Here is a 14188-nt window from a genome sequence, read left to right as displayed (position 1 = left end):
TTTTTCTGTCTGCAGCCCCTTCCTGAAAATGAGACTTTCTGGCCCAGCTGCCCCAGGATCAGCTCTGGCTCCCCTGGGAGAGGTGCAAACGGCAAATAGCCCAGCAGACTTTGCAGAGGCTCCAACCCCAAATCACTCTTCCCTTTAGCAACGACAAGAATAGACGTATCTGGCCAAATTAATAAAACCACAGCATATCCAGAGCCTCACAGTGTAATGGAGGGAGTTCAGGACAGATACATCCTGAACATATGTCACGAACTCCCTCCATTTGTCCTGAACACACAGCTGCCAGTCAGCCTTGATGACTCACTGGTTTCTTTGGGGCCTGGGCTCCTATTTCTCTGCCTCATCTCTGCCTCATCTCTCCATAATATTGCTTGGGCTCAGACAGACTTTTCTAAGAAGTTCAGGAATCCTGGATTTAGCTCCTCCTTTTAACCCAGCAGTGTTTCTCTCTCTTACTTTCTCCCCTACAGCTACTTTCCTTCTGCTCTTTCTCTGAAACAGTGATGGAACCTCTTGTAAATCATCTAGTTTCTCTTGACCACCAATCCCCTGGTGACCCATGTACCCATCTGACTGTCCCGTTGCTTAAACCTTCCTTCTCCTCTCCCCCCCCAGGATTCACTGTTAAAATTTACTTTCCTCTGCTGGTCAGGGTAACCGTTTGTCCAAGAAGGCTTCAGTATGAATCACAGAATCATAGGTTGGAAAGGACTTCTAAGATCATCAAGTCCAACCATCTGCCTAACAACACCATGCCTAGTAAACCATATCCCACCAACCATCTGCCTAACAACACCATGCCTAGTAAACCATATCCCAAAGTGCCACATCTATGCATTTTTTAAACACTTCCAGGGATGGTGACTCAACCACCTCCCTGGGCAGCCTGTTCCAATGCCTGAACACTCATTCAGCAAAGAAATTTTTCCTAATATCTAATCTAAACCCCCCCTGATGCAACTTGAGGCCATTGCCTCTCATTCTGTGGCTAGTTACCTGGGAGAAGAGACCAACACCTGCCTCACTGCAACCTCCTTTCAGGCAGTTGTAGAGGGCAATAAGGTGCCCCCCTCAGCCTCCTCTTCTCCAGACTAAACAGCCCCAGCTCCCTCAGCCACTCCTCATAAGACTTGTTCTCTAGACCCCTCTCCAGCCTTGTTGCCCTTCTATGAATTCTATTAAGGATTAGAAACTGTTGTTAGGTTTGCCCCACCACCACTGGAATTTCAGCCACAGCTCGAAGCAGAAGGACAGGAGAAGAAGCGGATGAGCTCCTCTCTTAAAATATAGCTTGCCACTTAACACAGAAAGCCTCCAACACCAGCCAGACTTTCTGAGCTTTGCTCCGATGGATTTCTCAAAACATCAACTCTTGAACCACTTCTGTGATTTGGAGTCAGCTATTAGTTTCCATTAAGATGCTTGTGTGAAAGCACGGTTTCCAAATTCCTTCTGCACAATTCTTGATCCCCTCCCCCTTTTTGACAAACACAAGAATGCCATTTTATTATTTATACAGATCATTTTGTTTTCCTCAGCACATAATTTCAATTCCGATTCATTAATGTCAAAGCATAAAAGAAACAATGGCACATAAAGCAACAAAAGTTTGCCAAAACTAGAAGATAACAGCTGATAATTAAGGAAGTCCTATTATTTCTTGGCAAAGGAGCTTGTGTTTTCAGAGACACATTCTTAAAGGGCCTCCCATTAGTGTAGCTGCATAATTTTCATGAATACTATTTGCACAAACAAATAAAGGTTTTCAATATGCATAAAAAGAGGCTTTACTGTTCCCGTAATTTCTGTACAATACCCATCTCATGCCGCTTCTCGCTGGCACAGCCCCGCCTGCTGGCAGGTTCACGGCAGAGCCCCTCCAGCAAACCTCAGGGTGGGGGGACAAAAAATTTTCGTGACTCCATCAAGATCTGGGCTTTTGTTAGCATACATCTACTAGCCTCCAGATCTCATTTCATCCCGACATCACTCTGCGGGCAAAAGGCGTTGTGTTGATCTGAAACCGCACATAAAATCCTCCACCTGAGAAGAAACACCGCATTCCCTTCTTCCCAGGCTCACTCCTGCCTCCCGCACTAGGAGTCCTTCACAGCACGATCTTGGCTCATCGGGCAAGTCCACCCCAAACAGACTTTCTCATCTTGCCTGTGTTTCCTCACACTGGTACGCCAGCCACCGTCGGGCACGCAGGGCTGATGGCAAGTCTCTTGGATTTTATGGCTCCCCTGTGCCCTTCCCTTCAGCTGGCTCCAAGTGTTGTTCAGCAAGCCCAAACATCTATTCTAGGCTACAGTCTTGCACCAAAATGTGAACGTGACAGCATGCGGAAAGAGGCAGGTTAGTTGGATCAACCCTCAAACAGGTTAGCCAGTATTGTGGCTCCTGGCACTTGGATTCTGCACACCCACCTCTGCAGCACAGCTCGGCTTTGGTTCAGTTGATGATCCTAGGATGTCAGAGAGAAATTAAAGACCTCTATTCTTCTGCAGCCTGATATCGCTACCTTCTGGATGATAAAATAATGGAATCACTTAGGTTGGAAAAGAACCTTCAGATCATCAAGTCCAATCATTAACCAAACACTACCAAGTCCACCACTAAACCATGTTCCTAAGCGCCACATCTACACATCTTTTAAATAACTCCAGTGATCCCCGTCCTCATCCATGGTCTCTGGTGGACGGTTATCTCCATTCCTAGCCATTTGATCAAAGATGGTGTTACTAAAATGACAAATCGTCAACTGAGAGAGAAAAGATGTTTTACTGCTAGAAATCTCTCTGAAAATACTGCTCGAAGAGAAACTATTTTATTCTGGCAAAGCCCCAGAAGGCCAGGATTATACCTCATGTGAGGGCTGTCGACAATCCACACAGACTGCCACAGCAGTTCCCAGGTCACCAAGAGCTGGTAATTGACACAGATTTTTTGCACATATAAAAAAATCATATTTCTAATTTAAAAAGATATTTAGACAAAATGTCATCAGATACTTTCTACTGAAAATTGGTGGGCAAGACCAAATTTACATTACAGTATGATTTATGATGGCAAATCTTCCATTATGCCTATTGCTGAAGGAGAAATAAACTTATTTCATGGCAAGATTTGGCCTGAGTCCTAGATCTTCTTCACATTTTAGCAGTATTGCTACATCAGCAAAACTCTACAAGGGTGCACACAGCCTCAAAATCCTTACAGGTCCGTGAGAGTCATAACCACTGCATCCTCAAGCAGTCAGAACAAAGAGCCTGTCAGAAATCAACTCCTGGTCTGCACAAGGCTACTTAACAACTGTCTAGCTTAGACTGAGGCATCATATCACCTAATATTTTCAAGAACCAGACACTGCGGTCTGGGAGTCTGTCCAGGAGGAGGAAGGAGGGTGGCACTTCTTCACCTGGGACAGGTTCCTATGGGGACAGCAGCAGGTTCTTATACAGCTTTGTCAGTTATGAAGCCAACAGAACCAGAAGCTGAGGTTCACCTGTTGCGTGGGCTAACTCAGTGCTGCAATGCTGGATTTGTTTTGATGCAAACCTGTCCTTTGAAGGTACTGTCTCCTGGTGGAGCTTCCTTTTGTTAACTCAGCTCTCCCCACTCTTAGTGCAGGGCTGTGCCTTCACAGCTGCCTTAAGTTCTCTGATTGCAACCACTGCCCATCTCATGGTGTCTTTGGTGTGACGGCAAAGTTGATGCTGCTGTTACTCTGGCAGACATGAACTGCGTGCTATCAGAAGCAACTCACTTGATGGGGAAGAAGAGTGCAGCAGAGCAAAACCCCATTTACACGGATGGACGACAGGTTAACCATGAGCCAGCAGTGTGCCCTGGCTGCCAAGAAGGCCAATGGCATTCTGGGATGTATCAAGAGGAGTGTGGCCAGCAGGTTGAGGGAGGTTCTCCTTCCCCCCTACACTGCCCTAGTGAGGCCTCATTTGGAGTACTCCGTCCAGTTCTGGGCTCCCCAGTTCAAGAAAGATGAGGAGCTACTGGAGAGAGTCCAGCGGAGGGCTACCAGGATGGTGAGGGGACTGGAACATCTCCCCTGCGAGATGAGGCTGAAGGAGCTGGGCTTGTTCAGCCTGAAGAAGAGAAGGCTGAGAGGGGACCTAATATATACTTACAAATATCTGAAGGGTGGGTGTCAGGAGGATGGGGCCAAGCTCTTTTCAGTAGTGCCCAGCGACAGGACAAGGGGCAATGGGCACAAACTGAGGCACAGGAAGTTCCGTCTGAACATGAGGAAGAACTTCTTCCCTCTGAGGGTGACGGAGCACTGGAACAGGCTGCCCAGGGAGGTGGTGGAGTCTCCTTCTCTGGATCAAGACCCGCCTGGACAAGGTCCTGTGCAGCCTGCTGTAGGTGACCCTGCTTTGGCAGGAGGGTTGGACTAGGTGACCCACAGAGGTCCCTTCCAACCCCTACCATTTTGTGATTTTGTGATACACGGGCACATCGCTAGGAAAAGGCATGGGATGGTCACCGAGTGTGCAGCCCAGAAGCTGGAACATGAGGCAGCTCTGAAAGTTTCCTTAAGAAATGTGTTTATGGCAGGCAGGAGGCGGTTATTGCGGGGAGCTCCTATCTGAGCAAACTCTTCTCAGTCAGGAAATACTTCGGGGCAGCTCAGCTTTCCCTCAGTGACATGAGGGTACGGGGACTAGCCCTCTCTGCCTGGCATTATGGTGACATGGCGTGTCAATGATGTCAGTATTTGCACTTACACAGATAACACCATCTAATGAATCACTCCACCAGAAATGCTGCTGCTGTCGGATGTCCAGCTGCTTAATGTGTTTCCTTAGGAACAGAGTGTAGGCAGTCGTACTAAATTCCACCCCTGAGCTGTAAGAGAAAATCCTATCCATCCACCCAAGACCTAAGGTTTGGACTAATCTACGACAAAAACTCTTTCCTGTTCATTTACTGTTGAGGAGCAGCCTGAATACCCTGACCCAGAGGCAGAGAAGAATGCGCACAATTACTTCCCCTATTGCATGGGGAGATACAGAGAAGACAAAAGCTGAACTTCACCCCTGTGCTGAAGGTCTGGAGAAGACTCACATAAGCAAAATGTCTCTGAGTCAGAATGATTCAGTCAACAAGGTAAACAGCAAATTCCTCATGGCCGGGGGGTGGGGGGGAAGCAAAAGCTATTTTGTTTCCTGATTAACCAAGTTATCCAGTTAACTACATCAGATGTAGTCATGCATTCTGTGCTTTCAGTACTCCTTCCTACTCTACCACCACACAAAATTGCTGCAGACCCAGTCTACAGCTGATGAGATTACTGACGCGTGAATTCATGCACCAATTATGAAACTAGAAGTCAAGCACTCCTGTCCTCTGACTTCTACACTGATATCTATGACCCTGGGAAATTCTTCTGGGTTTTGATAACTTTATAACAACCCGGCTGGAATATTTACTCATCTGCCAGAGGAACAGAGTGTGTTAAAAGCTGACTGTAATTGCTCCTGTATTTCTTGGTACACAGAGGCTTTCCCAACATGAGTAGAAGACATTGTGACTGAAATTGGTTTAATATGTAAAAATAAGAAACGCTGCTTACAGATAACACACCAAACCTGTTATTCTCCCATTCACAGATATTTATCCTTGGCAATTGTCAGAAAAGTGCAAAAATTACTCCCACAGTATGATTTTACCCAAGACACTCACTCTAAGCTCACTGCGTTCTGCCACATTATACTTGTTATCACTTCAAATCAGCTATTCTGTACTCCAAGTGGCATGAAAAATTTTTCTCTATATAACACTTCCTGTTGCATTCATGCTTTTCCTATAGTCTCAACACAGACTTCCTTACAGAAATCTTGTAACTTGGTTCCTCTTTCAGCCGTCCCACAGTGAGTCTTGCTACCAGAAAGACTATCAGCATCATTTTGATGTTGTCTCTGTTGTCCACCTGATACACCCTACACACTCATTTCTAATGAACGTGGAAACCAGCATCTGAGCGCACTTTTGATACATGCTAGTTCAAAAGAACCACAATTCTAACTCTTATTCACTCCTACCCATCCATAAAGGTATTGCAAGCACTGTGCGTGAGGACAGTCTGGATCTGGAGAAGACAGGCTGTTGAGTCAACAGCGTTACACAGGTTTAAGCAGGAGATGATGGTTTTGCTTTCAACACTAGGGCAGGAGACGGACCTTTGGAAGGTGAAGTGCACAAAAAATGTAACAGTTCTGTTACAGAAGGGTTAGTTCCTGAATGTATCTATGCCACCTTCAGCATCCAATGCATTCACAACGAAGGGAACATGCTGTATGAAGTGACATATACACACACTGTGCCATTTGACGGCTTTCGACATAGAGCAGCTGAAGAAACTAGCGCAGATGTGACAGATCAGGAAACGGCACCAACGTCGGCTCAACGCATCTACCTCTCGAAGCTCGAGGGTCACGAAGCATAGCTGGCGCAGGACCGACGTTTCACAGGCTGCCGCTCTACAGCCAAGACGAGCCCGGCAGCTTCCTCGCCTGGGAGCCAGACGAGACCGAGCAGAGCACTTGCGCAGCGGCAAGCACACGGCTCAGCCGCCTCACCGCCCCCGCGACTTCCCAGCCGTGCGGGCGGGGTAACGCAGACGCCCCGCTCCCAGCACCCGCTCCGAGCACAGGCCGGCGGGTACCGCCGGGGCAGCTGTGCCGCAGCCACCGCACAGGCGGGAAGCGCCGCCACCTCGTGGGGACCCACCGGTACAGACCCGGACGGGCCCGCGGCCCGGTAACCGCCGCCGTGCGGAGCGCGCTCCTCCGGGCCGGCCACTGCGGCGGCCAGCAGCAACCAGCGCCCCATCGCTCCCCTGCCCGCCCGGCTCCCAAGGCAAAGGAGGCTGCTGCCGGCCCTCCGGGGCCTGAGGGGTGGCGAGGAGGCCGCCAGCCGGTAGTGAGGGGGAGGCCAGCAAACCCGCGGCCTGCAAGGAGGAACCGCCGTATCCGACATGGCGTCCCTACGCGCCCGGCGGCGGCAACGCACCGCTACTCCCGCCCCAGAGAGCAACGGTTGGTTGGGGAAGGGGGGAGGGCAGCCAGCCCGGCCAATGAGAAAGGCTCCCCCAGCGCCGCCGAGCCAATGGGCAGCGCCGATTTTCGCTTCGCGCGTGAGGTCGCCGCAGCCAATGGGAAGCGCGGCGCGGAGTGGCGCACGGGGTCAGAGGCGGGAGCGGCGCGCCCCGGAAGTGGAAGCCGGAGCGGCGCTGCCTCCTATTCTGCTGCAGCCCGCGGCGCGCACGAGGTGTTCCCGCGCGGGCCGGTGTTTCCCGGTCCGCCGCCGCGCGCCGCGCCGCCATGGTGAGGGCGGGAAGGGGCTGGGCGGGGGGTGCGCGCGCGGGCGGCAGGAGCCGCGGCCGTTAACGGCGCTGAGGCGGCGGGGCGGGGCGTGCCGTGCCGTGCCGTGCCGTGCCGTGCCGTGCCGTGCCGTGCCGTGCCGTGCCGTGCCGTGCCGTGCCGTGCCGGCACTGACCGGCCGCTCTCCCGCAGAGCCTGCCCCTCAACCCGAAGCCGTTCCTGAACGGGCTGACGGGGAAGCCGGTGATGGTGAAGCTGAAGTGGGGGATGGAGTACAAGGGCTACCTGGTCTCCGTCGACGGCTACATGAACATGCAGGTGGGCGCCGGCGGCGGGGGGGGGGGGGGCGGGGGGCGGGAGCCGCTGGGGTTCCCGCTGAGGCTCCCGGGGCCGGCGCGGGGCCTCGGGGCTTCCCGGGGCTCGGCGGGCGGGAGCGGGACTCGGCGGCGTGGGCTTGGCGGAGCTGCGGCTGCCGTAGCCCTGCTGAGTGTTGCCGGTTTTCTTCTCCAGCTTGCGAACACAGAGGAGTACATTGACGGCGCGTTGTCTGGACACCTGGGGGAAGTTTTGATCAGGTAACGAGGGTACCCGTGGCGGGGGCAGGGCTTCCCTCGCTCTGCTTACCGCTCGCGTTGGCGCTCGGTAACGGTGGGTGCTGTCTCTCTGCTCTAAGATGCTGAGCGTTAATGTATTAACTCTCACATGAAGGCGATGAGATCCCTGCTGAGGGGAAAAAAAACAAATTTTGAAATATTTGCAAACTGGTATTTGCAATTGCTATTTCAGGTAATTGAAGGCCTTAGTTTTCCAGATTATTGTAGATGCGTTGATCTCTTGGCTCATTGGTAGAGTGTATTGGTGTATTGCTACTGAAAACATCTTGCATGCTTGGGAGCAAAAATATTTTGTACAACATTGTCAACCAGTTACTGCTTCTGTAAACTTTGTGGCTTTGCAGTTGTTACGAACTTTGTGGAAAGCTGTACAAGGTCAACAGTGGCAATTTGTTCTGTGGAATTTGGCTGTTGCCAGGCTACAGTCAAGCAGGAGAATGCTTAAAGTAGTGTATATAGGGGGTGGAAAATTAAAACACTTGCAGTTAAGGGAACTGTTTGTTTCTGTTTACAGGTGCAATAATGTTTTGTACATCAGAGGTGTGGAAGAAGAAGAGGAAGATGGAGAAATGAGAGAATAGGTGTTTTGTATATCTGGAAATAAACTTTTTTTTTCCTTGTTTTTCGTAATTTCATAGTAAAGTGTTTACTTTTTTCCCATTCTATTTTAATATGGAGGAAGTTTACCCTTAAAATGGTCTCTAATCTTTTATTGGTATCTGAAAAATCAATACTGGAGGAATAGGCAATTGTTTCAATTTAAGACTGAAAATCTTAAGTAAGTATTTAAAAAATAAATAAAATCCACAACTGTTAAGTAATACCAGTGCCAACAAATGCCATTACTGTCAAGGGAAATACCTGAATTTAAGTGCTTCTCAGAATGAATTAGATCCAGAAAGCTGCGTGCTGTAACAGAAAATAGATAGTTCATTCGTGTGTCTCAGCTCAGTTTAGCGTCAGTGTCAGTGCTCTGCTGTCAGGCAGCCGTGCTGCAGCGTGAGTAGTCTGCCAGCACGGGCTAGCGTGTGATAGAAAGGCAAAGAATGTCTTGTGGTGTGTATGTGACTTTCTCTTCTGCTGCTGTCGTTCTAAGCTGTGTCGCTGAGTGGATTGAAGGAGCTGCAGGAACAGCCTTTTCTCTAGTGATGGTAATGTGGGCTGTAGAATAAGCACAGAAATCTTAAAAAAAAGTATCCTGAAGTTCTTGCTGTAGCATATTGATGATTTGGTAACAATTCCTTCAGCTCTGAAGTGGTTGATTAAGAGGACGCAGCTGTAACGCTTTGCAGCCTTATTTCAGTAGAAATTAAGTTTCACCTCTAAGTGAAAAACTGTAAGTCGTCTTCAGTATTTGCAGGAACCTCATTCTTAGCCGCCTTCTCAGCTTTAACAGCTGGACACTGAACAAAATACAAGTTACCTTCCCATCTGAGACATAGGAAAACACGGCAGTCTGTATATTTTATGGTATGTATGTAGTTGCTGTTTAAATACACTCAGTCTTTAAACCTGTTTGTAAAATACTTGGAAATTGTTGCGAAGACTTTGCTGCAGGTGAGATGTGGGGGTGTGTTATACCTGTGTCTCTAAGAAATACCCTGCTGCTTGGGTCATGAAGCTTGAAGTGTGGCTGTACAATTGTTATTAAGGAAGGACAGGCGTGTACCGACTTTGTAGCTAATACCCACACAAACAAAAGCCTCCTGGCAGCTACAAGGGTTCATAGACTTTAGTGGCGTCAGCAGAGTCAAGACAACACGCTGCAAGGTGGGAGCGTGCTTTCCCAGTCCCTGTCCTAAAAAGTCTCTTTGTTACTGGGGGTCCAGAACGTTAAAGGTTTGGGAGGAACACAGTAACCCTGTTTTCAAACGTTTGCTGTGCAGCGTTGAGGTCAGCTGCATGTCCCTTACCTACCAGCATCTCGTAGGGAAAGGCCGTTGCTCTGCCGGTCCCAGCCTCCCTGTTTGAGGCTGCGGCGGAGCGGAGAGTCGCTGCCTGTGAGATGTGCCCTGGGGAGCTGTTCTGCACACTGGAACCCAGACAGCCGGCGGCACGCTTCACGGACGGGAGTTGCAACCATTGGGTTGTTTGTTAACACAAATCACAACCATTTTGTTACTCTGACCCTTCTCTCGTCAGCGATCGCTGACTGTAGCGCTGCTGTCAAATAGGGAAATATTATCCCTGTTTTACACGCAGCGAAAACAATTCCTCCTGATCCCGCTGTGATCTCAGTCATGGAGTTTCACAAAAGGTAAAAACTCCTCTGGTCTTCTGCTGTGGTGCTGGCCTGCCTTGGACATGGCTGTAGGGTGGAAAAGGGAGAGGAGGGGGCCCTTTTCTGCGCTTTGCAGACTGCAGCCCCTTCCCTGACAGGGTTCGTACAGGCACGTTGCGCTGACGCCCAAGATGATATGGAAAGAAGGTACTCCGGAAGCCTTCAGCATGCCACCAGTTGTGTCGTTAGCTTACTTGGTTTGCGTAAGGGGAGGAGCTACGTGATGGCAACCTAATTCCGGAATAAAACCAGCATTATGGCCAGCTTCCCATCTTGGGTTTGAGCACCCCCACACCCTCGAAGCAGAGGGTGTTGGGGGTCCTGCCCCCGGCGTCCTGGGGGCACCGTGGGGAGCTCGGCGCCAGCCCCATCTCCTCTTTGCCACCAGCGGCAGTGCGATGCAAAAGCTTCTGAAGTACGGTGGCAACACGAAGGACATCTCTGAACTCAATCTCCTACCTCAACATGTTCACCAATGAGTTCATCTTTCAGGTTAAACGCTGTTGCTTCTCACCATCGGTGGTTTGAGCTATTTAAAGGGAAAGTCTCCGAGAAGTCAGTCATGAGTGCCGTCCCACAGAGGCTCAGCTGGTGCTGGCTATTTACCAGTCAGTGACCCCACAGAAGTCACTGCACGCAGGTCTCGGTTCTGCTGCCTGGCCACCAAGCACGGTAGGACCCTGCAAGTGCTCTGGCTTTCATTCATTCGGTTTAGTGCTAAAATTCAAGGTTTCCTTAGTAGCAAACTGTAGTAGCTGTAGTGTACAGATAGGAAGAAAAATAATCATTTGTCACAAAGTTTAGCAGTCCATTTAAAGGTGGATATGGTTCCAAATGTTTTTTTCGCTATTCCCTGAAGGATAAACTGGAAAGAGAAATCTGTGTGGACTACTGTGTTTCTAAAAGGTCCAGTAAAATCAGTAGCTTTCCATGGAGGGACAGCATTGTAAACAAAGACTGTGGTCTTAAAACACATATTTAGATGAAAAAAGTCAAAATTCTATGAAAATCTAGGCTATGATGAGTAATATGGAAGGAAAGAGAAGGCAAGTGGACTTAGATTGTGCAAAAGCAAGAGCCCAGTCGGAACTAAGAAAACATACATTCTTCTCTTGTGATGTGTCTCCCTCTTTCAATGACTGAGATCGCCTGCTTTGTGGAGTCTTTGAGTTTTCCTTCTCAATGAAGTGTGCTCCTTTCATGTAGCTTCAATTTCTTTTCAGATTTCTTTGTTATGCATCTACAGGTTTTTTTGGTAGGCACATTCATTAGACTTCAAACTCAGAAAGATGCTTTTATTTTTGCGTAGCACCAGGCATCAGATTCAGGGACTAAATAATACCTTGGCGTATAACTTCGTCGCTAACCTTGGTTCTTACGCCCACGCACTGCAAAGACGGGTGTGCGTGTTTATCTTTGCTGCTGTAGCGGGCACCACTCAGTTCAATGGGAGAACCCAGGCAGGTAAAGCGAGACAAAGACGTGTCCCGATTCAGATTTTGGTCTGAAATGGTGTGAAAAGAATTGCTGTACAGATGAAGGTCCGGTACCCAGAGTACATCAGCATAACTGGAGCTGGTCCTTAGTTGGTACAGAGTAAGCCCCATGAATACAAACGGATTTTTCCTTTCTTCTGGAGCAAGTCCGAAAGGTGGAAGAATGGCAAACACCCACTTATATTACGTGTGTATTAAAGAGACAAATAAAAGGGGTCATGATTTTACTTTTGAAATACAAGGTACATAAAGCATTGTAAAATCAAATGCTTTCATGTGTTTAAGTTTGTAGGATAAAAGAAATTGGAGACAAAGTAGTAGGACACTTAAATCAGCAAAAGATTATACCCTGCAAAACTACCTGCTAAATATGGGAAGTGCTGTAGCCAAAAAGAGCCTAGAATGACTTACAGCAAGACACAAGACATACAGCAATATTACAAAAATATTTGTAAACCTGAAGTAAAACTCAGTCTGGTGCGAGAGGACCCAAGAGTACCTGACAAATTTGCAATTTAGTCTGGGTCAGTTCCACATTTCAAAGTCAGTTTCATCCATGTGATCCAATCTCTGTGTAAGATCCGGAGGGTCCAGTAACTTCTGCTGCTTTTGTAAACAGGGAAATAGCATTCAGTAAATTCCACGAGCAATTAACTTTTCTTAAGGCAATGTCTCCTTTCAGGACATTTCATCATGCTATGTCTATTGTTGTAAAGGATGACTTAGGAGATGAAAACAACTAACATACAAATTTAAGGAAAATTTAGCCAATATTTAGAATAAGGCTCCTATCTAACCCTGGGTCTTCTGTATTTAATTACATGTTGTTTACAAGAATAAAGATTCTAAAGTAACTCTGACAGTGTATTTGAAAAGATGTTCCTTGAAGAACAAGCGTATCGTACACTCACACAGAGACACCAGACAGAAGAGATGAAATCTCCCAAGTCAATTACCTAATACTCAATTGACTTTTTTACTTATCTCTAAATTTTATTTTTTTTTCCTCTCTGTTCTTTCTGCTACCTTGCTTTGTTTAATTTTTTTGTGAAATGAGTAATTTTGCAACCCAAACTGGCAAACTCAAGGAACTTTAAATACTCAATGATATTAACACAAGTAAAATGAGTGTAGGATATTATCCTCAAGCTGTTCCAGGAACGCACACCTTTTCAGCAGGCAACGACCCACCAGCTCTGTAAAAATCTGGCTTTCCATCTTTTACTGTGAAAGGAGTTCTCTTCTTTTGATTGCTTTTATCAAGGGCTACAAAATTTTGAAGAAAAATAAATTGATATCAGACGCTATTGAAGATAACGCATGTTAAAATTCTTTCCGAAATGCACTTTCACTGGAACATTAAGGCTGTGGTTTAAAGGCTTTAAGTTTAAGGAATTTAGGCAGGGTTCTTCTGGCACCCTACCGTCCTCTGTTTACATCCAACAAATTCTGACATTAACATTTTTAAAATTCAGCCCAACCGTTAGAATCTGTACTTTTGTACCAAACTCAAGAATTTCCTGAGGATGCACCCAAGACACTGCTCCTGCATTTACCCTCCTGGGCAGTACTTTTAAGAGTATATCAGGCACAATCTGTCAGAAGCCACTGACTTTGCAGTGGATTGAGATTTTTCTTCACAGGCCAGTCTATCACAGAGAAAAATCTTCAACAGAAACGAACCAGGGCATAAACAAATACACAAGCACAGCTGTAAGTTTTCTGCAAGCAGAGCGTAAGTCTGAGATCGAAATACACTCCTATCTTACCAGGCATAAAATCTTTACCTAAGGATCTAAATTAGGGTCTCCCCCTGGCTCTTGGAAAAGCCTGGTGCACACACAGAACAACACACTTCTTGCGGGCGTAAAGCTTTACACAGAACTGATCTTTCCTTTTTTTCCCCCCTTTTACCAAAGCTTAGGTGATGAGTGTCTGGAGTCTGAGATTGGATCACCAGGAACAGAGCTGCAGATGTCACCTTCGCTCTTTGAATTTCTCTCTGGAACTGCTGAAAGAGAGAAAAAACAAAAAAAAAAGTGTAGCTGGAAGAAATGTAAACGTAAGAAGCATTCAGGCCAGTTTCTGCCTGACTTCCAGCCCTTGCTCGCAGAGGCACCAGACAGCCAGGCGTGCGACTGAACAGGGGGGTGTGCAAAGAACAGGCAGGAGTTGAATGCCTGCTGGTGGTCCTCCCAAGGGCAGAAAGAGCAGCTCACTGAACATGCACCCTAAAATATTTGTGAATATGTGGAAGATGATTTTGCAGCACTCACACTGCCATGGGACAGCGCCACAGTGGGTCTGTTCGTTCGGGACGTCTCTGCCTGCCTGCCCACCCCACCCCACGCACGCAGAGGGGTGAGCTGCTCAGGTGGGGGATGCTCCCTTCTGCTCCTGCTGAATCACCTCCTCCCGCCGCTTTTATTGCCAGGACTGTCC

The 14188-nt window shown here is 47.9% G+C and overlaps 1 protein-coding gene across 1 annotated transcript; it reads left to right on the top strand.

Annotated features, from left to right (window-relative positions):
* The first annotated feature begins 7232 nt into the window (after window positions 1-7232).
* SNRPF (small nuclear ribonucleoprotein polypeptide F) lies at window positions 7233-8599 on the top strand. Its single transcript, XM_075428558.1, has 4 exons — window positions 7233-7358; window positions 7548-7673; window positions 7866-7930; window positions 8484-8599. The coding sequence occupies exons 1-4, from the start codon at window positions 7356-7358 to the stop codon at window positions 8548-8550; spliced, it is 261 nt and encodes an 86-aa protein (XP_075284673.1). The 5' UTR covers window positions 7233-7355; the 3' UTR covers window positions 8551-8599.
* Window positions 8600-14188: the final 5589 nt, after the last annotated feature.

This window comes from Opisthocomus hoazin, chromosome 8, assembly GCF_030867145.1.
Source record: "Opisthocomus hoazin isolate bOpiHoa1 chromosome 8, bOpiHoa1.hap1, whole genome shotgun sequence".
Taxonomy (NCBI): domain Eukaryota; kingdom Metazoa; phylum Chordata; class Aves; order Opisthocomiformes; family Opisthocomidae; genus Opisthocomus; species Opisthocomus hoazin.
The sequence above is the reverse complement of the archived record's forward strand: the minus strand, read 5'-3'. Positions and strand labels throughout refer to the sequence as shown.